Source organism: Phyllopteryx taeniolatus, chromosome 9 (assembly GCF_024500385.1).
Source record: "Phyllopteryx taeniolatus isolate TA_2022b chromosome 9, UOR_Ptae_1.2, whole genome shotgun sequence".
In the NCBI taxonomy this organism is placed as follows: Eukaryota; Metazoa; Chordata; class Actinopteri; order Syngnathiformes; family Syngnathidae; genus Phyllopteryx; species Phyllopteryx taeniolatus.
The window spans coordinates 3,423,943-3,451,007 of record NC_084510.1 but is presented as its reverse complement, the minus strand read 5'-3'; the positions used below and the strand labels follow the sequence as shown (position 1 = coordinate 3,451,007).

Sequence of the window (27,065 nt, the reverse complement as noted above, 5' to 3'; positions counted from 1 at the left end):
TTAGTTCTGGCAGCGTGCAAGTCCTCAAGGGTGGGTCGTGGGGTACCGACGATTGTTTTTTTCACCAGTTTTGATTGTCTGTTGCAGTTGGAGTTTGTCCTTTTTTTTGTGGCAGCACCAAACCAGACTGTGATGGATGAACACAGATGGATATAGATAGATCCGATGTCTGATGAGAAATAAATGTAAAACCGTACATTTGAGACAACTTTTTTTTTTTTCTTCTTCTTCTTCTTCTTTCCCCAGTCAACTTTATGAGGTGCTTCTGACCTTGGCAACTCCCAGCACGTTTTGTTTGAACTTAAAACAAAAAAAGTGAAAGATTAACATTTCAGTTTGGAAAACTTTATTTACTGTCGAAAACTTTACGGAGCTATGTATTTGTTTACGTTTTCGTTTAACTTCATGAGACATGCTGCTGAGCCTGGGCGCTCGCTACACTTTAACCTTTAACATGTAAACAATTCTGAAAAGCTGTTTAATAAACATGCTTAAAGGTATTTAAATTAAGCTAAAGTGTTGGAGTTTGTAATAGAAAATAGCTGAATAAATATCAAATGTTCAGACCCCAGAGTCAGGTGGATACTGAACTCACCTCGGGACAGGAATCATTTTAAAAATATGTTAGAATAGTTATCAAACATAACCTTTCCGGTGTTCCTGTGGTGGTTTTTCCATCCGTGCATCCCGTTTCCGAAACGCTCATCCTCACTCGTGTCGCGTAAAAACGCGCACGCGACAAGTTCCGAGCAGCTTGTCGAGAGCGCGACTTATGACGTAAGTGGTTTGCCGCGCAGTGATGATGGCGGTGCGTGAACGCGCAGTGAAAGTAATGGCTGCTCTCGATCGGCGGCTGCCTAGCTTCGATGATTTCGTGGGTCAAAGCTGGACTGCTTGGGCCGAGTGGGCCGGTGTGACAGCACCTGACGGTAAGAGAGCGTAATGACGCCACATCTGGCTGCTACGAATGTGTTTAATAAAAACAAGCCAAGGGTTTATTTTCGTGTAAAGCTCGGGCAGAGCTAGCCATGTTACCCAAACAAAGACCCTGCCGGGTCCTAGCGCTGGATAGGTAACATGTTGCACTGCTCTCGGTCTATCTGCATATGTTGTCATGAAAAAAAAATGACCAGGCTAACTTATTAATGGGCGAATTGTATTTTTAAATTATAGTGGGAAAGCTCTGTTAAAACTCATGTAGCCTGTGCTTGTCGGATGTGCTCAATTGCAATGAAACGAGCCGGGCAGTGGTGACATGAGAGCGGAATGAAGCTCGTATGGCAGGCTGTGCGATCAACTTCTTGCCGTGAAAAGCTAGGCTAGCTTGCTAACAAGCTATATAGGCGATTCGTTGACGGCAAGATAGTTGGTTAGCATTAGCATGCCAGCTAATGGCTGGAGGATTCTGAGAGGAGACACTGGTGACAGAAGAGTCTGATGCTGTCATGGAAATGCTGGCCCACCCTTTCCTTTGCCATAACTTAACGTCACTCTTGTTCTTTTCGTCTTTTTCTAGCACTTCACCCCGATTCCTTTCGCAACCACCTCCGATGTACTGACGTTTACCATGTTTGTGCTCCCGAGGGAATCCTATGTGACAGTTCTTAGCCAAAATAGTTGGCCCTTCCCAGCTTTCAGTGTGCGCGCTCACCCGTTGTTTGGCATCCACCCAGTTGTAACTGCTCACAACTCGCCAATAAAGTCTATACACAGCATCTCACCATTTATATTCTTTATTTCCCAACTACACTAGAACATTGACCTGGCTAATAGTTGACAATCACATTAAACGCCTAAACAGTTCACCTCTGCACAGCCGTTTATTCAACTTAGTTTAAGAGCATTGTGTGAATTTTTGCAGAAATAGTTAGCATTGTAAACCGATTAAATTGTTTTCCAGTAGCCTAATGTGCAACTTCATATTGTGCATCACCTCCCCTCACAGATGGAGGAACTTCCTGAAAATGTTCTTCATGTGTGTTGTTTTAGGACCTGATGTGGATGACTGCAGTAAAAATGGCAAAAAGGCTGCAGAGGCAATGTCACTCAGCAAGGAGGGTAAGTCTGGGATAAATTGTTGTTGCCTTTTAAAATGAAGTATTAGTGGTATTATTGTCTTCTACGTCATGTTTTTATAGCAGCTGGTTTGTGACAATATACCTGTTTTTTAATGACCTGGACAATATTATGATAATCATTATCCGCAGTATATGTGTGTATAAAACCGAGGAATGGACAAATACTGATACCAGTTATCTCTATTGGGCCGATATTGGCCTTTTTTCAAAGTATAGGGTAGTCGTGAAGGCTGCGAATATCGACATTAGGTCCTCCTCACCAGTAGTTGCCGCTAAATTGTGGCGGTTTGAATTGTTGTGCGCGTCAGAAAGAAGGAAACGTCTTTGTTCACAATTATCTGTCGTGTTAATTGAAATGTTATGTATCAAAAGTACTAGTGGCATCGGTGAGTACTCAAGAATGAATACTCATACTGCTATCAGACTGAAAAAAAGTGGTATCGAACATTCCAAGTAATTACTTTATCACACAAATTCTGTATTTTTCTCATATGATTATATCAACCACCGTCAGAAATCATCTAAACCGATGGCAGATCCTTAACCAAGTCTTGGCAGTCATCCCTAAGGCCGAGCAGCCTACATATGCTTATTTCAACTGGACAGTACCAATAGTAAACCGTCAAAAGCAGGTACAGCTGATCCTAGTTGGTACTGTGTAATGAAGAACGGGCATTGCATATGACGCGTCACATGATCACCACAGCTTCATGTTAGATGGTCATGCAAGGCATTTTACATTTATTGCTCACAAGCTCACAAATTGAATGGTTAGATAGTGGAACATCGGTCACTCATTCTGTTCCTTGACATTGGCAGACCCTCAGTTTGTTTGGAATTCACGTAATAGTTTTCCATAATGAATTGTTTTGTAATTGGTCTTAATTGTATGTACAAGTGTAAAATAAATAAATAAAAATTAACCGCTCTTAACATGTAAAAGCACTCAGTCTCAGCTTAATTGAATTTGAAATTGATCATGCATACCTCAGGAATGAGAAAAAGCATTAGACGTAAATCTCTCTAAATTGAGGTGACAACTGTGTTTGGCACACACTGACGTCTCCCGCCATCAGAATTGGGGAGTAACGCACTAGATTTTCTCCATTACATTTACTCAAATAACATTTTGGATAAATTGTACTTGTGAGAGTAGTTTGAATGAACCATACTTTTTACTTTTACTTGAGTAGTTATGTGAAGAAGAATCGATACTTTTATTCCGTTACAATGATCGACATGCTGCACGCTACTTTTATTTATCCATTATTGCGTGCGCAATCTATTTTTGGACTTCATCTTTGACTTCCGCAAAGGAGGCCACTGCGCCAATGAGTGCCACTGGACTCCAAAAATCAGACAGCACAAGGCAATCACACAAACCGTTCGTGGGCCGATCAAAGTGACTCATTTTGTGGGGGGCGGGACAGCCACGAGTTTTTACTTTAGAGACTCAGAAAAACAACAATTTTGTCATGTGGCACAGTCTTAAATTGTGACTGCCCAAACGTGGATATTTCAGCCCACTTCTAACTTGAGAAAACACCTTGCGGTAAGTTGCAGATGTTTCGCTCTCTCTCGCTCTCGCACACATACATGCACGCACGCATGCAGACACACACTCTCAATAAGTCTGGTCAGTAAACACCTTCTTCATGATGTCATTTAAGTGAATAAAGCAAATAAGGTTTCTGTAGGTCCCACTCCGTGTGTTGTTGGTTTTTGGCCAGTTTAAAATTGAAACAGTGGTAGTTGTGTGTGGATTCCCATATATTCTTATTATTTTATAATTGTATTTTTTTTATTAATGAATTCATTTTTTTTTTAAATCAGAAGTTATTCATGAGTTACTCTGTACTTGAGTAGTTGTTTGACTGAGTAGTATATTTAGTGAGAAAAATTATGTGCTAAATACTTTTTTGCAGCCTCTGTATATGTCTATATAAATGTGTATATAAAGCGGCTGAAATAAGCATTCAACATGTCACCATTTTTCTCACTACATATATTTCCAAAGGTGCTATTGACATGAAGATTTCACCAGATGTTAGGAGCTGCCCAAGTAACCCATGCATACAAAGAAAGTAGAGCAAATAAGCTCAGAAATTAAGTTATGTGTTATAATGTGAAATGACACAGGGAAAAAGTATGAAACATGCCAACTGGTATTTAATTAATACTTTGTACAAAAGCCTTTGTTTGCAATGACAGCTTCAAGGCGCCTTCTGTATGGAGAAACAAGTCTCATGCATTACTCTGGAGTGATTTTGGCCCATTCCTCCACACAAGCAGTCTTCATTCTTGAATGTTTCGTAGGCTTCTTTTATGGACCTTTAGTTTAAGTTCTTTCCATAGATTTTCAATTGGATTCAAGTAAGGTGATTGGCTAGGCCATTCTAGCAGTTTTATTTTTTTTTCTTTGAAACCAATTGAGTTTCCTTGGCAGTAAGTTTTGGATCATTATCCTGCTGAAATGTCCACCCTCGTTTCATTTTCATTATCCTCGTAAATAGCCGCAGATTTTTGTCAAGAATGTCTCTGTACATTTGCCCATTCATCCTTCCTTCTATAATGTGAAGTTTACCAGTACCATTTGCTGAAAAGCAGCCCCACACCATCATGTTCCCACCGCCGAACTTCACTGTTGGTATAGTGTTTTTAGGGTGATGTGCAGTAAGTACCATTTCTCCTCCAATCATGGTGTGCATTATGGCATCCAAAGAGTTAACTTTTGCTCTCATTAGATCAGACTATATTCTTCCTCTATTTAACTGGCTTGTCCAAATGTTGTTCAGCAAACTTTAAACTTTGACATGCTTTTTTTCCAGCAATGGGGTCTTGCGTGGTGAGTGTGCATATAGGCCATGGCGGAGTACATTACTACCTGTTTTCCTTGTGACAACAGTGCCTGCGAATTCCAGGTCTTTTTGAAGCTCTCCTAAGGTGGTCCTTGGCTCTTGGACAACTCTTCTGATTATTCATTGCACTCCTCTGTCAGAAATCTTGTGAGGAGCTCCTGATCTAAGCAAATTTCTGGTGGTATGATTGGCTTTCCACTTACGTATTATGGCCCCAACCGTGCTCACTGGAACATTCAGAAGCTTAGATATGCCATCGTTTTGCAGCAGTTAGTTTGCGATGGTCTTGAGACACCTCTTTGGTCTTACCCATCCTGTTATGTCTCGAGACTCACACCTTAGCAATGAGACCTTTTTTTAGGCCATCAATTCGGACTGAACCAGCTGATATTCATTTGCACTGACAAGGGGCTGGATTGCTGTTTGATTATTGATAGATTTTAGGTGTTGTCTTGGCTTTCAATACCTTTTTGCATCTCCCTTCATGTGTTCAATACTTTTTCCGTGTCATTTCACATTATTACACACAACTTAATTTCTGATCTTATTTGTTCTACTTTCTGTGTATGTATGGATTACTTGGGTTGTTCCCAACATCTGGTTTCATGTCAAAAGCACTTTTTGAAATATATTTGTTGAGGAAAAATGGTGACGTGTTAAATACTTATTTCAGCCGCTGTATGTATGTGTATGTGTGTGTGTGTGTGTATACGGTGGTTATGGAAAGTATTCAGACCCCCTTAATTTTTTTCACTCTTTGTTATATTGCAGCCATTTGCTAAAATCATTTAATTTCATTTTTTTCCTCAATGTACACAAGCAACCCATATTGACAGAAAAAAACGGAATTGTTGAAATGTTTGCAGATTTATCACAAAAGAAAAACTGAAATATCACACAGCCATAAGTATCAGATCCTTTGCTCAGTATTTAGTAGAAGCACCTTTTTGAGCTAATACAGCCATGAGTCTTTTTTGGAATGATGCAACAAGTTTTTCACACCTGGATTTGGGGATCCTCTGCCATTCCTCCTTGCAGATCCTCTCCAATTCTGTCAGGTTGGATGGTGAACATTGGTGGCCAGCCATTTTCAGGTCTCTGCAGAGTTGCTCAATTGGGTTTAAGTCAGGGCTCTGGCTGGGCTATTCAAGAACAGTCACAGAGTTCTTCTGAAGCCACTCCTTTGTTATTTCAGCTGTGTGCTTAGAGTCATTGTCTTGTTGGAAGGTGAATCTTCGGCCCAGTCTGAGGTCCTGAGCACTCTGGAGAAGGTTTTCGTCCAGGATATCCCTGTACTTGGTCGCATTCATCTTTCCTTTGATTGCAACCAGTCGTCCTGTCCCTGCAGCTGAAAAACACCCCCACAGCATGATGCTGCCACCACCATACTTCACTGTTGGGACTGTATTAGACATGTGATGAGCAGTGCCTGCTTTTCTCCACACATACCGCCTAGAATTAAGGCCAAAAAGTTCTATCTTGGTATCATCAGACCAGAGAATCTTTTTTCTCACCATCTCGGAGTCCTTCAGGTATTTTTTTAACCAACTCCATGTGGGCTTTCTTTTGTCTTGCACTGAGGAGAGGCTTCATAAACCCCCGATTGGTGGAGGGCTGCAGTTATGGTTGACTTTCTAGAACTTTCTCCCATCTCCTGACTGCATCTCTGAAGATCAGCCAGAGTGATCTTTGGGTTTTTCTTTACTTCTCTCACCAAGGCTCTTCTCCCCCGATTGCTCAGTTTGGCCGGACGGCCAGCTCTAGGAAGGGTTCTGGTCATCCCAAACGTCTTCCATTTACGGATTATGGAGGCCACTTTGCTCATAGGAACCTTAAGTGTAGCAGAATTGTTTTTGTAACCTTGGCCAGATCTGTGCCTTGCCACAATTCTGTCGCTGAGCTCTTCAGGCAGTTCCTTTGACCTCATGATTCTCATTTGCTCTGATATGCACTGTAAGGTCTTATATAGGTGTAGAAGCATCTCAAGGATGATCAGAAGAAATGGACAGCACCAGAGTTAAATATGGAGTTATATAGGTTCTGAATACTTATGGCTCTGTGATATTGAAATTTTTCTCTTTTTAATAAATCTGCAAAATTTTCAACAATTCCATTTATTTCTGCCAATATGGGGTGCTGTGTGTACATTGAGGGGAAAAATGAACAAATGATTTTAGCAAATGCCTGCAATATAACAAAAGTGAATAAAAGTGAAGTCTGAATACTTACCGTACCCACTATATATTTGTGTATCTATCTATCTATCTATCTATCTATCTATCTATCTATCTATCTATCTATCTATCTATCTATCTAAAAGGTGAGTTTGAAGTCAGTTTTTGACATCATTATGGTAACTCTTTCATGAAACAGGTGCACATTTATCATTGTTTGTCCCTTAACAGTCCTCTGGGTTCTTCTAACAGACATGTCAATCTTTGGCCTGTACCCTGGTTACGATGACTTCTACCTTGTGGTGTGTAGCCACTGTGGTCAAGTAGTGAAGCCACAAGCATTCGAGAAGCACTGCGAGCGGAGACATGGCCCTCTGTCCAAACTTTATGCTCGAATACGCTCCCCGGCTCCCCAGCCCCAGCAGAGGAACCATCACAGCCATTCTCCTTCTCAGGGGAACAATATCATTCCTGCCTCATCATGGGATGGTCGAGGCCCAGGTGACGGGTCAGTTAGACCATCTTCCCAAGCCCCTTCTACACCCCCGCAGCACAGACCCGCCAAAAACACAAAGGAAGGAGTACGGTAAGAATAGAGAGGGCTGGATATGAGGGTGTGATCAGTGATTTGATATCTTTATATTACTGTTGATACTGTGGATATTAAAAGTGAACACACCACTGTTAAAAGTACAAATTCAACAGAAAATGAAAAAATACGTGTGGTTGCCTAAGTGTGCATACACTAAAACTAATGCTTGTGGGGTAGGGTCGGGTTGCGCATCAGTTGTGCACAGCGTGTCACCTGCAGATTTTCCATTGGTTATAAAGTAAAGCCCTCCCCTTTTTATTTTATTTTTGGAGGGGGGCAAGAATATGTTGTATATAACCCCACGCGTCTAAACGGGGTGTTATGGTTAATATCGCATTTGTGGAATAAGAATTAAACGGATTATTTCATAAATTTTAATCCATCTCAGGGGCCTGCAATGTTTGGCAATATCGGTCTCTGCTGTCAACTGAAATAACATCACAGCTGCTCTCTTGCTTGCGTTGCGAATGTCCCGTGACCAAACACGGAAAAACGGATTACCAAACTCCCCGTGTATGTGGGGATAACTAGCATAACTACGGGTTGATGATATAATGATTTGAACCTCAAATCATCATGTCATCAACCCGTAGTTACAGTATGTTAGTTTTTCAGACGCGGCGGGTCTCAAACCATCATTTCATCAACCCCTAATTATTGCAACATACACAGGGAGTCCGCTAATCTGTTTTCAAGGTTTGGTCACGTCACGTTTGTAACGCAAGCGCAAGACCAGCTGTGACATTACATTCGGTCGACAGCAGAGGGTGATATTGGCAAATATGGCGGCCCCTGAGATGCATGAAAATTGATGAATTAATCAGTTTAATTCATATTTCATGAATGCAATATTAATCCGAATACCGTGTTTAGACTAGTTTAGGCACATATGTTAAAAAATAAATAAATAAATAAAAAGGCTTCATTCCCCCTTGAAGTTTGGGATCTGGCTGGCCTGTTCCAAAAGTTAAAATACTCTACTTTGTTGGTTGAGATGCATGCTTGGGGGTCATTGTTATACTGAATGATGAAGCTCGTATTCAGTTTCATATTCACCTTCTGCTTTCTTGTAGACATCTAAAGCTTATGGGCCTAATTGACTGCTGTTTGGTCAAGTCCTTCCATATTGACTAAACCGCCAGTTCCAGTTCCTTTTTTTGTGTTCATTCTGAGCAGCCGTAATGCTCTTTAAATAAAGGGATGTAGTAGGTTAGCTTAGACATTGTGTTATTTAGAAAGATCCCTTACACCATGATACAAAGGCTGTGCTAGTAGACCATAGTACAGAAACTCCTAAGGTGACAAGGTTCATCATTGTGGAAGGAGAGAACTTTATTGACACTTTCAATACGATTACAGTGTCAAAATAGTGAGGATGGTGAACCTAAGTGGACAACAATGATACCTGTACCTCATACCACACATATTAACAAAATACAATTGTTTGAGAGCATTTGTGAATAGTATATTTCTATATTTCATGCTGAAATTGTGTGTATTCATCCCGCCCTGATGAGACAAACAACGGTGAAAGCAAATCTTCAATGTCAGACATAATGTCGTGTTTCAAACAGTTATTGAAAACTTGGGATAGTTGAACAATTTCTCTGTCGTGATTTGAAGAAGTGACAAATCTGCAGATAGGAAGACAAAATTTAGTGGACTGTTCCAATGCCCACAGCTGGAGTCGTGAGCCAGTTCATCCGTAACGCCGGTAACCATACAGTAGCTCTCCATGTGAATGAATTCAACCAGGACCACCAAGTTACAGAACATTTGTTGACTGTGTCCTCATGTGATAAGCAGTCACTTCAGATGTGTTTTAGAAATTGTGAATGTATTTTGAGGCTTTAACCAACTTTTGCAGACTACTCACTTGTATTATATTTATGAGGAAACATTCTAATGGTCGGTTGTCTCTCATCAACAGACATTCCCCACTGGAAAAATCATCCCACAGCAGCCACACAGATTCATCAGTATTTAAGCAGCCACCACCTCTGGAGCCTCCAATTTGCTCTCCACCCACATCCATTAGAGACCCCCCATGGCCACACGGAGGCACCCCACCTGGTAGGCCTTCACCCATTGACAGGCCCCACGCGCAAAGGAAGGATTCTTCTCCAGCATCAGTGGTCCCAAACCACCGTATTCCCAGGCCATACAACAAAGTGGCCTCCAGTAAGTGCTGGGGATCTTAATTTTAAAAAGTTGGCTTTTGAAGGATACATGCTTACTGTATCTTACACTTTGTGTTATCTGCCTAATAATAATCATTGTTGAATCTTCTCAATATAATTTAATAGTACTTTTTATACTGTGACAGAAAGAAACGGGAACAAATGCTATCGGATGATAGATTAAAATCAGGATAATATGATGAATACCTCAAGGTTGAGCAGTATGTCCGATGTCCTTTAAGAGGAAATGGCAATACCTAGCCATGATTAAACGTTACTTTGTACAACCCCCAATTTCAATGAAGTTGGGACGTTGTGTAAAACGTAAATAAAAACTGAATAAAATTATTTGCAAATCATTTCCCACCTATATTTAATTGAATACACTAAAAAGACAATATATTTAATGTTCAAACTGATCAACTTTTTATTTTTTTTTGCAAATATTCACCCATATTGAATGTGATGCCTGCAAAGCATTCCAAAAAACCTGGGGCAGGCCTGTTTATTCCTGTAATCTACATCACCTTTCCTTTTAACAACACACGTGTCAACATAAGCATTTGGGAACTGAGGACACCAATTGTTGAAACTTTGTAGGTAGAAATCTTTCCATTTTCCCATTCAGTTGCTCCACAGTCTGGGGTTTTGCCACACTTTTCAATGGGAGACAGGTCTGGACTGCTGACAGGCCAATCTAGTACTCTCACTCTTTTACTACGAAGCCACGCTGTCGTAACACGTCCAGAATGTGGCTTGGCATTGTCTTGCTAAAATAAGCGGGTACATCCCTGAAAAAGACGTTTCTTGGATGGCACCATATGTTGCTCCAAAACCTGCATGTACCTTCAAGCATTAATGGTGACTTTACAGATAGTGCCTGTGGCATGGGTAACTTGCACAACACACTCCAAACCATCACAGACGCTGGCTTTTGAACTTTCCGCTGATATCAGATCGCATGGTCCTTTTCCTCTTTGGCCCGGAGGACATGACGTCCATGATTTTCCAAAAACAAAGCCAGCTGCATTTCTGGGTGTTTTTGATATATGGCTTTCGCTTTGCATTGTAGAGTTTTAACTTGCATTTGTAGATGATGCGATCAACTGTGTTAACTGACTCTGGTGTTCTGAAGTGTTCCTGATCCCACTTGGCAATATCCTTTACACAATAATGATGGTTTTTAATCCAGTGCCACCTGATGGCTAGTTCAGGTCAGGATTTTAGTTGCGATATTGGCCCGATTAGCTATTGCGGCCAATTTCCCGGATCGGACTCAACATATTTTTTCGGCAATGACAAAACCTTTAGTGTGACATAATCCACAACCAATGATTTGACCCTACGATAGCCCTACGATGCCAAAATGCAAAGTGTAGCATGTTTTTTTTGGGGGTGGGCTATCTTCTGTGTAGTGTGACATATGAACGACAATTCTCCGACAGCGCACCTTGACGTCGACCAATAGAATTGCCATTGCAACCGGTGCCTCACCTTCCTTGGTTGCTGTTGTCAAAATACTGGGGCTCCATTGTCAACATTTATTCACACGCACGAACCAATTTTTACCAAAGCATTAGAGGATGATTGGACAGAACGCCGGTATGTTTACATACAAACGTTAGTGCTAGCACTAGCTTGCTAGGCTGTATAACATTATGTTGCCTGCTTATGAGCTGTATTGTACTAAAAGTATGTGAATATGCAAATGTGTCTTTGTTAAAATGAATGTGTCAAAATGTGTCTTAACTTTGTTAAAATGAATGACCAGTCGCCTCAGTGCAACACTTGGAATAAGATTTATATTGTGCAAAGGAGGCTTTCACGATGTGTCGCGTCCGACGCGCCCCGAGCCTCGGCCTACAACGCGCGGAGCTTCAGTCAAGTCAACTCTCAGTCAACTGGGTGAGTGAAACAATAAAATACATCTATGCCAACACTGAGACAGCTAACAAGGTAAACGGTTGGTTGCACTTTTGCACTGATGGTTTTTAGCATTTATTTTAGTCTTCAAATCAACGTAAGAGCCGATGACAGAAAAAAAAAAGCTTAACATTGAGCTAAAACGTCACTGTAGCAACTTTAAATCACAATGAATTGGGACAAAGGTCACATAAACATCTCACAGTATGACAAACCTTGTCTCATCGGTGAAAATCGGGAAAGGAATTAGTGTTTTATAGCATTTGGTCCCATCCATTAAAAAAAATAAAAAAATACATCACCGGTGCCGTGTGAAGTTTTTGTGTTTTCTGAGTTCCAGTGCATACCCTTCAAAATAAAAGGCTACAAGCTCAAAGCACGAAGTCACGTTAAAACTTGCACATATAAACCATTTGATGTGCTGAAATGGTCCCAGATAACAATTTTAACAATGCTATTTTTAAAATTAAGCTGAAACACTAATTAATGAATATAAAGTCAATTGGGTTAGTTTGACACACATTGCCTTTTAGTTCATAGGTTTGATATTGATACTGGTTATAAAGAACCCCGAGTCAAATGTTCATTTTAGTCTATGCTGCAGGCTGCTAAGAAAATGGATGTTCATAATTTGGACATCCTTTATTTAAACCATGCGAACGTTTTAAACCCAGCCCCCTAAAAGAATCTGAATCGAGAATCATTTGGAACCGGAACCAAAATAAGGAGCTGGAATCGGAACCAGAATCGCTCAAATTCAAACTATGCCCAACCCTAGTTGCCAGTGGCTTACCAAGATATGGCAAGATTTTATGGCAGTCGTCTGACATAGTGCCATTGTGAAAGACCACGTTTGTCTTGTAGTCTGATCCAGGCATGAGGGATCGAAGGTCACGTTTCAATTTAATGTTGGTTTTCGGCCTTGCCACTTACTTACATGTAGATATTTCTCAAAATTCTTTGAATCGTTTTGATGATGATATGGACCGTAGGTGATAAAATCCCTAAATTCCTTGCAATTGTTAATTGAGAAATGTTCTTCAACTGTTGGACTATTTGCTCATGCCGTTGTTCACAAAGTGGTGAACCTTGCCCCATCCTTGCTTGATGCTGCTCCAACTGATCCTTTCGGGATGCTCCTTTTATAACCAATCATGATATCTGTTTCTTATTAACCTGTTCACCCGTGAAATGTTCCAAACAGGTGTTTGTTTTATCATTCCTCAATTTTCCCAGTCTTTCGTTGCCCCTGTCCCAGTTTTTTTTGTGTTGCAGGCATCAAATTCAAAATGGGAAAATATTTCCCCCCAAAAGTTCATCAGTTTGAACATTAAATATCTTGTCTTTGTAGTGTATTCAATTGAAAATACACTATATTGCCAAAAGTATTCGCTCACCTGCCTTGACTCAGACATGAACTTAAGTGACCTCCCATTCCTAATTGATAGGGTTCAATATGACGTTGGTCGACCTTTTGCACCTATAACAGCGTCAACTCTTCTGGGAAGGCTGTACAAAAGGTTTTGAAGTGTGTTTATGGGAATTTTTGACCATTCTTCCAGAACCGCATTTTTGAGGTCACACACTTATGTTGGACGAGAATGACCAGTCTCTGCTCTAATTCATCCCAAAGGTGTTCTATCGGGTTGAGGTCAGGACTCTGTGCAGGCCAGTCAAGTTCATCCACACCAAATTCTCTCATCCATGTCTTTATGGACCTTGCTTTGTGCATTGGTGCACAGCCATGTAAGAAATGGAAGAAATATTCCAACAAAGGTGGGAGCATGGAATTGTCCAAAATATTGGTCCTTAGTTCCAGTGAAAGGAACTCTGAAAGATTCAGCATACCAAGAGCTTTTGTACAATTCATTGCTCCCAACTTAGCGGTAACAGTTTGAAGATGGCCACTTCCTGTTCCAATATGACTGTGTACCAATTCACAAAGCAAGGGCCATAAACACATGTATGAGAGTTCGGTGTGGATGCACTTGACTGGGCTGCACAGCGTCATGAGACCAACGTGATAAAGCATCCGTGGGATTAATTAGAGTGCCGACTGAGAGTCAGGCCTTCTCGTCCAACATCACGGCGTGACCTCACAAATGTGCTTCTGGAACCGTGGTCAAAAATTTTCTACACACACTCCTGAGCCTTGTGGAAAGCCTTTTCAGAAGACTGAAAACTGTTATACCTGGAAAAGGTGGACTGATATCATATTAAACCCTATTGATTGAGAAGGGGATGCCACCTCAGATCATATGTGAGTCAAGGCAGGTGAGTGAATACCTTTGGCAATGTAGTGTAGGTTGAAAAGTAATTGCAAATCATTTTATTCTGTTTTTGTTTTACAAAACATCCCAACTTCATTTGAGTTGGGGTTTGTACATTCAGCTGTACATCCTTACCTTTTCTTTTCATGAAAACATAATGTGGTTACACTTTAGAATAAGAGTGTGGGAACATAATAAGCACAGTAAAATAATGTTGATTGCATGTATTGAATGGAATCTAAATAGGGAGATAACTTCAAAAACACTTGTGGTTGTCTATTACACAGGTATGAAATGCAAGCCATCATGCCATCAGTCTGCTTATTAACGCCAATTAACATAGATGCATAACTTCTCATGCCTAGGAAGGCTTCTGTAGTTGTAGCTTGGAAATTGAATTTGTGTAAAGATTCCTGGTCTTGTGATGCTTACTCCTACCATGTTGTGATGAAGTGTTATGTTGAATGTTTCTTTGAATGTGTGACGTTAAACATTAATGGTTCTCTGTGTGTTTCTAGAAAGAGAGTGTGACTTGGACAAACACTGTGGTGTCCTTGATCCCGACAGGAAGAAAGTCTGCACTCGCCTCCTGACGTGTAATGTAAGCTCCAAACCTTCATTGCAGTCACCTGTTCTCTTGGCGGTTTTCTTTTTCCCTTCTGAATATGACCCACTGTCTACACCGCACAGAAGAAAAGTAGGTTGTTTCAGTACCAATCAAAATTCACCCATTTTAAGATTTTGTGGTGATTATTCTTTATCAGAGAGTTGGCAAGAAATACAAATATGACCTGACTGAAGGTAGCACCGTATTCATGTATGTGCAATTCTAACCGTTACCTTGGTAAATGTGTAATTCTTGGATCCAGGTCTTGTATTGACTCTCATTTGACATTAGAACTCACCTTCTGAAGAGTGCATAGAGTTATGTATTTTAGTGTAGAGTTAATATGTTGGTGTTACTGCTCATTTTGAAAGAAACTGTCTTTTAGTTGAAATGTTTAGAAATGAGTCTCAGACTAGTTTCCTTCCAACCATAATCTGTCACAGAATGCATATCCAAAACATACAGAATTTGTAATATCTCAACAATCCCTAAAATCTACTGTTTGTAAAATAAGTCATCATTTAAGCAGTTTTATTTAAATGTATCGCTGTCAAATGTTTTTAGAAAAGATGAAAAGATACTCCTCTTGTAGACAATGACTGATAGAGTGGTAAGACTTCTAGCACAGCAAGTCTACCTTAATGTGGTGCTTGATGTGTGTGAAGCAGGAAGTGGATGTGAGGCCGCACTAGTCTTGTTGAGAAAGAATGACCAGAATACATTTTAGTCTTTAACCTGCTCTGAATGCATAAGGCCTTTTCCCTGTGTTATTGACTTTCCATGGAACATGATGTTCGCAGATGACATTATGATCTGCAGTGAAAGCAGGGAGCAGGCTGAAGATGGAGGGGCGGGGGGGCAGTGACAATCGGCCAAAGAGAAGGTGGATAGCTGTTTATGTTAGAGAGTATGATGCAGGAGACGGGCATAAATGGAAAAGGGTGATGCACTGTGACGTCCCCTAACGGGACAACCCCAAAGGAAAAGAAGAATAGTCTTATTCAATATTGATTGTATTTATATTTATTTTATAAATGCAGTCACTTTAATTGTACTATGCCAGTGGTTTGCAAACATTTTACGCCACGTACGACCTAAAAAGAAAATCTGAGCTCTCCAAGTACCACCATGACCAACATTAATAAACAGAAACATAGTGTTCATTGAAAAACAAGAGCGAGGTTCTATTCCTAAAAAGTGTATTTTATATTAAGCCACTGTAAATTAACCTGTTTGAACATCAACACTGCGCTTAAATATAGGAACATTTTAAACAAGTGCTTAATAATTTAGTGTGTATTGTACATATTTTAAAAAAGTACCTTAATAAATATTTTAAAAGTCTGTTCTTAAAGAGTAAATGCAAATGTTTCTAACTTAAGTTAAATATAACTTAACTTTACTTGGGCAATGATTCTTTTTTTTATACAACTGGAGGGAGGGTGGGAGCGTACCCCAGGTGGTACTCGTACCACATTTTGAGACTCACTGTACTATGCAATTATAGATGGTTGAATTTTTGACCAGATGAGGACCAGGGTCAAAAGTGGCTCACCACCTGTGTCCTGTTATTCAGATCCATTCCATCCACCAGCGTAGGAAGGTGCAAGGCCGCACTAAGAACTTTGACCAGTTAGTGGCTGAACTTAAGACCAAGGTCCGTGAGAAGGGGGCACAATCGCTGGAGGGAGGTTCCTCCTCTGGACGGTCCCCCAGCCCAGAGATACCAAGAGATCAAGATGGGGCTCCACACTGCCGGAGACCTTTGGCCACCCTCCCTGCTTTCAGGTTAGCTTTGCTCAAACTAATAAGGGATGCAGTGTATGGTACTTTAGGCTTTACTACACAGTAACACATATTGGACTCTCCGTCCATCTGTTCAGAACTTATGATAAAGACCAGAAAAGGGAAATTGACCTTTTAAATATAAATGTGATCTTTGGACAAGTCAAATTTTCAAAGAGTGCCTGAATAATGCTTTATCTGCCACTTTACCACCCATTTCAGTAACTGGTTCACTTTGGCTTTACAGTAGATCCACAGCTGCATCAGAGAGCACACCAGAGAATGACAGGCAGCTGCAGAATGAGGGAAACCTACGAGCCCCCTCCCCTCTTGTCCATGGAACAATTTCCAGTGACGAAAGTGAGGCTGAAGGAGCAACGGACCCGGTTGAGTTCCAGTCTTCTGCTGCACATCCAAAACCACTAGCAGTGAGTATTTGTCTTGAAATTGACACTGAGAAAATAAACTAAAAAGAAAGTACAATACATCAATATGTATTTGTGTTTTACCTCATACAACTGTGTTTCGTTTGTGTTTGGTCAATTTATTTTATTTCTCATGATACACTATATTGCCACTGTGACCCTATGACACCCCATTTTTAATAGAAGGGATTTATTATGATGTAGGTCCACATTTTGGAACTATAAAAGCTTCAACTCTTCTGGGAAGGCGTTCCACAAGTTTTCGGAGTATTTTCATGGGAAGTTTTGACCATTCTTCCAGAGGTGCATTTTTGAGGTCACACACTGATGTTACTCTTAGTCGCCACTCTAATTCCTCACAAATGTTCTGTTGGGTTGAGGTCAGGACTCTGTGCAGGCCAGTCAAGTTCATCACCAACCTCTCTCATGTATTTACACACGTGGATAAAATTGTTGGTACCCTTCTGTTAATGAAAGAAAAACCCACAGTGGTCACAGAAATAACTTGAATCAGACAAAAGTAATAACAAATTAAAAAAAATTAAACAATGCAGGGTTAGCACTGGGCCATGAAACCTCTTAGCCAATGTGGCTAAATAGTATAAAATCTCCTAGCCATACTTGTGTAGTTAGCCACAACATCATGTGTTTTTAGCCACACTTTGCAAGTTCTTGTCACTGAGAAACTACTAAGCTTTTAACTATGTGGGCCCGATTAAAACTACATAGTCATCAAGCAAGAATGAACGATTTGAGAAAATACTCTATTTGTGATTTAAAATGTTTTATTTTTTATTTATTTTTTTAAATATGTTTTAAGAATTATTTTTTAAATTCCACCTGCCCCCCAAATATTGCGATTTAGCATGCAGTTTTGTGGGGTAAGTTTATCTGGCATTATTCACCAAATGCAATAAATAAATCATTCTATAGTATGACCAACACGACATTGGGTATAGCCACTACAGACAATAAACAACTATTTCCTGGAGGCCAGGCCCAAATGTTGTGATGAATTATGAATAACAAATCTTTATTTTAACATTGAATTGGAAAAAGAAAAGCTATCACAGTAGAATATTGACTGATTGTTTTAACTTCATGCCTTGTAAGCATGTAATATAATGATGTTCTTGCCAGTAGCAGTAGCACTGCTGTCTGTGTCAACCGAGTACAGAGATAAAGTGGAGAGTGACACTTTATCACCTAGATGTAAATATGAAAGTACTTGAAATGGTAAACTATTTTAAATGTTGAGTAATGTTCTTAACAATCACAGTAAAAGTGTTGATGATTCTCATGTTTTGTAACAATCAATAAGAAGGATCTTAAGGACATTATAGCTAGTTCACGAAAATAGCTGAAAAAAGCAAACAAAAAAACTATCAGATAATTGTAAGTTCAAAAGTAGTAAAAAGTGGTCTAAATTACATAGCTCACCAAATTGAACTAAAGAACAATACTTAAGTTAATGTGGATGTTGGTGGTGGGGGAAAGATCCTTGGGCCCCAAATGACAAGCTGCGGCCCTGGGCCGACCGAGCCAGCAACGAGGGGGGTTAGGCGCGACACCCGAGCTGTGATAGCGGCTTGTGCATTGATGAAGAAGGCAGCTTGGTATCTGCGAGAACTAATGGCAATTGCAAGACACAGTTGAGTATCGAGATTTCAAATGTACGTCGCGATATATTTCAATTTGGTGCCAAGCAGCGGCATCGCTACCCCGCAGCTGGGAAAATCCGTGAGCCTGTCTGCTTAGCCAGTGGCGGCTGGATGGCAAATTAAAGCATTTCATGAAGCGAGGGGGGAAAAAACAACTAAAGTACTAACACCATTCACACATGCCAAAATGAGCGCGCTCACTTAAAATTTTATCAGGCAGGTGAATTTGATTCCGATTACTAATTCACTGGTCATATCATGGAATTGCTATTTATTTATGTATTTTCGTTTTAAATCTCATCAGACCTCTTTAAATTTACAGGTGACTTGGCTTTGGATTTTTGTGTACATCACCAAATTTCTCGGTTATTAAAAACAACAACAAATGAAAGAGTCACATCCATTTTGTGTTCCCATAACACAAAAATACACAGTTGTGCGTTTTTGGGCCAGACAAGAATTTAGATAATATAACAAAACAGCAAACAGATGACAAATTCAAACTCACTCATCGATTGATAACATCATACCAAAAAAAAAAACAAGCAGAAATGTTATTTTTCTTTTTACACAGTACACACCAAATCTAATATCAGGAACATCTTCATACTGGTTGGGGTTTTTCAGTCTGTTTTATGTGATGTAAAGCACAGCTTGCATTTGCAAAAAATAAATAATACCAGTTTTTACAAATACTCAAATGACTCAGGACCGAGCCTTTTTGTTATGGATGTGATTCTTGCTTTAAAATGTTGCAGTTTGCTGCAGTCTGCTTGTTAGTCCGGTAGTAGTACATTTTAATTGTGATGACCCAAAATGTTACGTTTAAACGATACCAATCTTCCATTAATATGGAATATAATGTGTCTGCTTTTTCCAGATGTGTTCATTTGGCGGCAGTGTGTTAGGCCATGGCATCTACACTTTTGACAGAAGGCTTCACCACCTGAGGTCGGCTTTTAGCAGCATGCTAGAGCAGCACATCAGTGTCCATCTTTGGAAGTAAGTCGTTTCCATGTTAACCATTATTTTTAGGTTAGGTTTTTTTAATTACTCTGTTTATTGAAAATGCAGCTGGACAGAAAAAGGTTTTAGGTGACAGACTGAGGGATAGAGTGGACAAGGGGGTTATTTTATTTGATGTTTTGTGAAATGATGCCTTCCGATTGCTGGCAACCAGTCCAGCTCACCTTTGACACTAGAGAGAACAAGTGCTAGAGAAAATTTATTTTGTTAAATGAGCTGCTACAGAGGAACGTCTTCTTGATCTAATAGATACTGTATGCAGAATCTGGTGAGTTTTCCTAAGAGTTTAATTACATTTTCCTGAAATATCAGCTCATATAAATAGGAGTAGTCCCTCGGCCTTCTATAAAATTTCAGATGAAGGATTGATGTGTGGAAAATGATGTTCCTTTTAAATTATATCAACACACCCAGATCTCTAACCACCATTTTTTTATTGCGTTTTAATCAACTCAGGTCTGGTTGTCAGTTGCACGTTCATTTTGTTTTTCAAAACCTTCAGGATATTTTTGTCAACTGATGGCCATGAAACTTTTCTCTTTGCCAGGAGCGCTGTTATTTTTGTGTATTAAAAAAAATACTTTATTATATTATTTCTTTAGACTAAAATGGTATGCTAAAACATTTTTGTCACTTCAGTGCTTCCTTCAAATTTGTTAGACAAAACACTAGTGCTTCTGTTGTGCTGCTTTGATTCAAAACTGTGGTTAAACTATGTTTGTATTCACAATAGCGGTGGTTTAAAAAAAAAAAAAAAAAAAAGTAAATCCCAAATTCCTCATAATAGCTTTTCTTTTCATATACACAAATACATTGCACTTTTTATTCCAGGGTCCGAAATATCCGGATCGCATCGCCAAATGCGACGTAAAATGTGGTCTTTAGTGATGTAGTCCTCAATTTTCATCGCTACTGTATGCGATGCATGTTTTGAACCGTTAATTTCTCCAGGTACTCTGGTTTCCTCCCACATTCCAAAAACATGCATCGTCGGTTAATTGAAGTCTCTAAGGCTATGTTCACACTGCAGGGCATGATGCCCAATTCGTATTTTTTGGTTAAACCTGATCATCTTATGTAGTCGTTCCCATCACAAAAAACAATGTGGCTTCTACTGAGGACTGAAAGCGTCTGTGACGTCATGGTTGCGCACAAAACAGGACATCACATTGTGTGCCCATAACCACAGGGCGCCGCGTTGACGTAAGTAAATACGGCCCCTTGCGTAGCCAACATTTTCTTGTATTTATCAGTAGGCTTTACACCACGGGTGTCAAACTGGTGGCCTGGGGGCCAGATCCGGCCTGCCACATTTTTTAATGTGGCCCGCGAAAGCAAATCAAAATTGCTAATTGTGTTCTGGTGTAATAACATTGAAATATTTGCAAGCATTTTTTTGTTACCAATCCACCTTTGAAAAGATATGTGATAGTTGGAAAAACATGTTCTTATTGGCTTCTGATTTCAAAACTGGTTATTCATCAATGTGTTGTGTATACTGTATGTAATTATATGAGGTAATCTTTTGTTTATATGGGTTCACAGTCGTAGCGGCCCTCCGGGGAAGTCATAAATACGATGTGGCCCGTGACAAAGATGAGTTTGACACCCCTGCTTTACACGATCAGGATTTTTGGGGCCGATGAGCGAGTTTAAAAAAACGATAATCGATCGCCGATCCGATCACAAGATGGAGGAATGTGTCTATTTAAATGACCTGTTCATTTACTGTATACACTTGTGTACTTAATTGCTCAAAAATATATATTTACAATAAATAATGTACAACCCCAATTCCAATGAAGTTGGGAAGTTGTGTTAAACATAAATAAAAACAGAATACAATGATTTGCAAATCATGGTCGACCTATGTTTAATTGAATACACTACAAAGACAAGATATTTAATGTTCAAACTGATAAACTTTGTTTTTAATAAATAATCATTAACGTAGAATTTTATGGCTGCAACACGTTCCAAAAAAGATGGGACAGGTGTCAAAAAAGACTGAGAAAGTTGAGGAATGCTCATCAAACACCTGTTTGGAACATCCCACAGGTGAATAGGCTAATTGGGTACAGGTGGGTGCCATGACTGGGTATAAAAGGAGCTTCCCAGAATTACTCAGTCATTCACAAGCAAAGATGGGGCGAGGTTCACATCTTTGTGAACAAGTGCGTAAGAAAATAGTCGAAAAGTTTAAGGACAACGTTCCTCAACGTACAATTGCAAGGAATTTAGGGAGTTCATCATCTACGGTCCATAATATCATCAAAAGGTTCAGAGAATCTGGAGAAATCACTGCATGTAAGCGGCAAGGCCAAAAACCAACATTGAATGCCCGTGACCTTCGATCCCTCTGCATCAAAAACCGACATCAATGTGTAAAGGATATCACCACATGGGCTCAGGAACACTTCAGAAAACCAATGTCAGTAAATACAGTTCGGCGCTACATCCATAAGTGCAACTTGAAACTCTACTATGCAAACCAAAAGCCATTTATCAACAACACCCAGAAACGCCGCAGGCTTCTCTGGGCTCGAGCTCATCTAAGATGGACTGATGAAAAGTGTTCTATGGTCCAACGAGTCCACATTTCAAATTGTTTTTGGAAATTGTGGATGTCGTGTCTGGGCCAAAGAAAAAAAGAACCATCTGTTATGGACGCAAAGTTCAAAAGCCAGCATCTGTGATGGTATGGGGCTGTGTTAGTGCCAATGGCATAGGTAACTTACACATCTGTGAAGGCACCATTAATGCTGAAAGGTACATACAGGTTTTGGAGAAACATATGCTGCCATCGAAGCAACATCTTTTTCATGGACGCCCCTGCTTATTTCAGCAAGACGATGCCAAACCACATTCTGCACGCGTTACAACAGTGTGTCTTCGTAGTAAAAGAGTGCAGGTACTAGACTGGCCTGCCTGCAGTCCAGACCTGTCTCCCATTGAAAATGTGTGGCGGATTATGGAGCGTAAAATATTACAACGGAGAGCCCGGACTGTTGAACAGCTGAAGCTGTAAATCAAGCAAGAATGGGAAAGAATCCCACCTACAAACCTCCAATAATTAGTGTCCTCAGTTCCCAAACGTTTATTGAATGTTGTTAAAAGAAAAGGTGATGTAACACAGTGGTAAACAGGACCCTGTCCCAGCTTTTTTGGAACATGTTGCAGGCATAAAATGTTAAGTTGATTATTTGCTAAAAACAAAGGTTATCAGTTTGAACATTAAATATCTTGTCTTTGTAGTGTATTCAATTAAATATAGGTTGAACATGATTTGCAAATCATTGTATTCTGTTTTTATTTAACACAACGTCCCTACTTCATTGGAATTGGGGTTGTAAATAAAAACAGAATACGATTTGCAAATCATTTTCAACCTATATTCAATTGAATTGGCGATTGACTGGCAACCTATTCAGTAACTTACACATACCTATTCAGTAACTTACACATCTGTGAAGGCTACAATTAATGCTGAAACATATGCCGCCATCCAAGTAACGTCTTTCTCATGGACGCCCCTGCTGAATTCAACAACGCAATGCCCAACCACATTCTGCACGTGTTACAACAGCATGGCTACGTAGTAAAAGAGTGTGGGTACGAGACTGGCCTGCCTGCAGTCCAGCCCTGTCTCCCATTGAAAATGCGTTGCGCATTATGAAGTGTAAAATACGACAACGGAGACCCCGGACTGTTGAACAGCTGAAGCTGTACATCAAGCAAGAATGGGAAAGAATACCACCTACAAAGGTTCAACAATTAGTGTCCTCAGTTCCCAAACGTTTATCGAATGTTGTTAAAAGAAAAGGTGATACAGTGGTAAACATGACCCTGTCCCAGCATTTTTGGAACGTGTTGCAGCCATAAAATTCCAAGTTAATGATTATTTGCTAAAAACAATAAATTTTATCAGTTTGAACATTAAATATAGGTCGAACATGATTTGAAAATCATTGTATTCTGTTTTTATTTGTTTAACACAACGTCCCAACTTCATTGGAATTGGGGTTGTATCTTTATGCCAGTGAGCCATAGTGACAGACAGAACAAATTAATGGTCTTCTATTTGATGGCAGAAAGTAAATACAGTAATTAATGTACCTACTTTTTGTGACATTTTTGTTTGTTGGTGTGCTTTGAGATTTTTAAATTGTAAAATACGTTCCTTAGCTCCATAAAGGTTGGAAATCACTGCTCTGGTCAGATCGTGTATTCTCATCAGTCAGGTCAAACCAACATTACATGACAGAAATAATGAGTGCTAACTTACTGTATTTAAATTACTTTATTTTTATTTAAATTACTTCACCCACACCGAAACTTTAGAGCATGATTCGACAGAACGGTGGCATGTTTGCGTACAACCGTTCGTGCTACCACTCGTTTGCTAGGCTACATAACGTTTTTGTTGCCTGCTTGTGAGCCGAATCGTATTAAAAGTACGTGAACATACCTCAAGCAAGCCTTAAACGTACGTCCTCTCCTGTCCTGAGCACCGGTGACCACCAACACACGTTTTTCCCCATTTTGTCGTCATAATATAGTCTGCGCGATCCACTCTTGTTGTCGGCGCGATCCACTCTTGTTGTCGTTGCCATGGTAACGCGTGTATCCAGTCGCGTTTGAGTTGACAAGATAAAGCCCAGTGGTTGTAAAACAGCAAAAAAATCTAAACGCAATTATCATGTCACATGACGCACAGAAAGCTTTCGATAAAGTTAACTGGGCTTTCCTGTTTGCAGTACTTCGCAAATTTGGCTTTGGAGATTCAATTATACATTGGGTAGCAACATTATACAATTCGGCGAAAGCGACAGTCACCACAAATAGGATCACTTCACAAAGGTTTACATTCCAAAGAGGAACCAGACAAGGATGTCCACTCTCACCAATGCTATTTGCAATATTTATCGAACCTCTTGCTACCGCTATACGTCTGAATGCTAGATTAAAGGTATCTGCTCACTAGTGACGGAACACAAAATCAATCTATATGCTGATGATATTCTTCTTTACTTACAGGAACCCAGGTATACTCTTCAGGCACTCTTCAATCTCATTAAAACATTTTCACAAATATCAGACTACTCTATTAACTGGACCAAATCAAGAATACTCCCAATAACATCAAACTCATGGACTCCTGCAGATCAAATCCCAGAGTAGCCTATTCCTGTAGGAAACATTAAGTATTTAGGTATCAATATTTCGTCAAAACTCACAGAGCTAACCAATCTAAATTACACACCACTTCTGGAAAAAATCTCATCCGATTTAAGGCGCTGGAATAACCTGCCTATATCATTACTGGGAAGAATAGCTACAATAAAAATGAAAATCTTACCTCAAATAAATTATTTATTATCAATGATTCAATTTAAAACCACATTTAAATGGTTCAAACCATTGGGTGGGGTCCTCAGCCGCCGCGGTGCGTCCACAGCAATTACAGGACACTTCTGTCAGTCTTTGTGCATGTAAAACGGTACCAATTCACTTGCATGTAACCGCAGACACACACCCCTAGGACACTTTCACTGGGTGTGGGGTCACGCACTTACTGTGACAAATAACTCATGAATATGAAGTCTATTTATCAGTTCCAAAGCATCTTCTTTTCACCACTGACTGTTTTCTGCTCCTTTGTCTGTCATTTGCTTTTGTCGCGTGTCTGTTTTTTCCCAACAATGGTGACGTTTGGCGCCTTTTGATCACACACAGGTCGAATGGGAGCCCCGTGAACGTCCATAACATGCTCGCGTGGGATACATATCTGATTTATATCCACTGATGCCTCTTAAGGCCTGTGTCGGCTATGAAAAAATCTGAATTGTACTCTTCACATTGACGTGAAAAACATCAGACACGTCACAGTGGGCAAAAAAAAATCTGAATTGACTTGCAGTGTGAACATAGCCATCCCCTGCGATTGGCTGGCGACCAGTTCAGTGTGTACCCCGCCTCTCGCCCAGAGTAAGCTGGGATAGGCTTCAGCACGCTCGCAACCCTAGTGAGGATAAGCGGTTTGGAAAATGGATGAAAACTTCATAGCAAGCAGAAGTAAAAGCTATGCAATCGCTGATTGGTCAAAAGTCAGTCGGAGGAAGCTCATGGCAGATAGCAGACGATAAAATGCAACATGGCAAGGTCACGAACGTTTCGGTCAAATAGGTTGCAGTAAATGAGATACATTGTTTGCTTTGTCGCCAGCACTGAAATGTTATTGAATGTTTTTGAAATATTGCCGAAATTACTCGCTGAAGTTTGTGAATGGTGTTACAGGCAGCGGGCTAAAAATAGACAGTGTTGACAAGCACAACCGAACAGAGGCAAACAAGAAGGAAGTAGATTAGTATAAAAATCCTGCAACGTTATCCGAAATCTACAAAACTACGATTGAATGGCCGTTGAGTCATGCCGCTAACAGCGAGAAGGATCGGGTAAGTGAATTTAATCAGTGGTGTATTGTAAGGCAGTGGTCCCCAACCTTTTTTGCACCACGGACCGGTTTAGAGTAGGCATTTTTTTTTTTTTTTCATGGACCGGCTGTCAAGTTGTGGCATATACAGTGGGTATGGAAACTATTCAAATCCCTTTTAAATTTTTCACTTTTTTTTTTTTAAATATTGCAGCCATTTGCTAAAATCATTTAGATTCATTTTTCCCTCAATGTACACACAGCACCCCATATTCACAGAAAAAAACTGAATTAGTGAAATTTTTGCAGCTTAAAAAAGAAAAACTGAAATATCACACAGCCAGTATTCAGACCCTTTGCTGTGACACTCATTTTTAACTCGGGTGCTGTCCATTTCTTCTGATCATCCTTGAGATGGTTCTAAACCTTCATTGGAGTCCAACTGTGTTTGATTATACTGATTGGACTTGATTAGGAAAGCCACACACCTGTCTGTATAAGACCTTACAGCTCACAGTACATGTCAGAGGCCTTAATTCTAACCAGTATGTGTGGAGAAAACCAGGCACTGCTCAGCACCTGTCCAATACAGACCCAGCAGTGAAGCATGGTGGTGGAAGCATCACGCTGTCGGGGTGTTTTTCAGCTGCAGGGACAGGACGACTGGTTGCAATTGAAGGAAAGATGAATGGGGCCAAGTACAGCGATATCCTGGACAAAAACCCTCTCCAGAGTACTCAGGACTCCGACTGGGCCGAAGGTTCACGTTCCAACAAGACAATGACCCTAAGCACACAGCTAAAACACTCCGTGAGTGTTCTTTGAATGGCCCAGCCAGAGCCTTGACTTAAACCCAATTGAGCATCTCTGGAGAGACCTGAAAATGGCTGTCCACCACTGTTCACCATCCAACCTGACAGAACTAGAGAGGATCTGCAAGGAGGAATGGCAGAGGATCGCCAAATCCAGGTGTGAAAAACTTGTTGCATCGTTCCCAAAATGACTCATGGCTGTATTGGCTCAAAAGGGTGCTTCTACTAAATACCGAGCAAA

At 40.2% G+C, this 27,065-nt stretch overlaps 1 protein-coding gene across 8 annotated transcripts in view; it reads left to right on the top strand.

Annotated features, from left to right (window-relative positions):
* The first annotated feature begins 662 nt into the window (after positions 1 to 662).
* The window catches only part of atxn7l2a (ataxin 7-like 2a), a 68,942-nt gene continuing 42,539 nt past the window's right edge, over positions 663 to 27,065 (top strand). Inside the window, exons 1-9 of one of the 8 annotated variants that reach the window (XM_061784506.1) lie at positions 663 to 929; positions 1,990 to 2,058; positions 7,342 to 7,696; positions 9,633 to 9,883; positions 11,698 to 11,787; positions 14,594 to 14,676; positions 16,259 to 16,470; positions 16,718 to 16,895; positions 19,434 to 19,555. In XM_061784506.1, coding sequence (XP_061640490.1) covers positions 800 to 929; positions 1,990 to 2,058; positions 7,342 to 7,696; positions 9,633 to 9,883; positions 11,698 to 11,787; positions 14,594 to 14,676; positions 16,259 to 16,470; positions 16,718 to 16,895; positions 19,434 to 19,555 — 1,490 coding nt within the window. In that variant the 5' untranslated portion in view covers positions 663 to 799. Of the gene's footprint in view, positions 930 to 1,989; positions 2,059 to 7,341; positions 7,697 to 9,632; positions 9,884 to 11,697; positions 11,788 to 14,593; positions 14,677 to 16,258; positions 16,471 to 16,714; positions 16,896 to 19,433; positions 19,556 to 27,065 lie in introns of all 8 variants that reach the window. The other 7 variants (XM_061784505.1, XM_061784503.1, XM_061784510.1 and 4 more) reach the window with 7 other exon arrangements.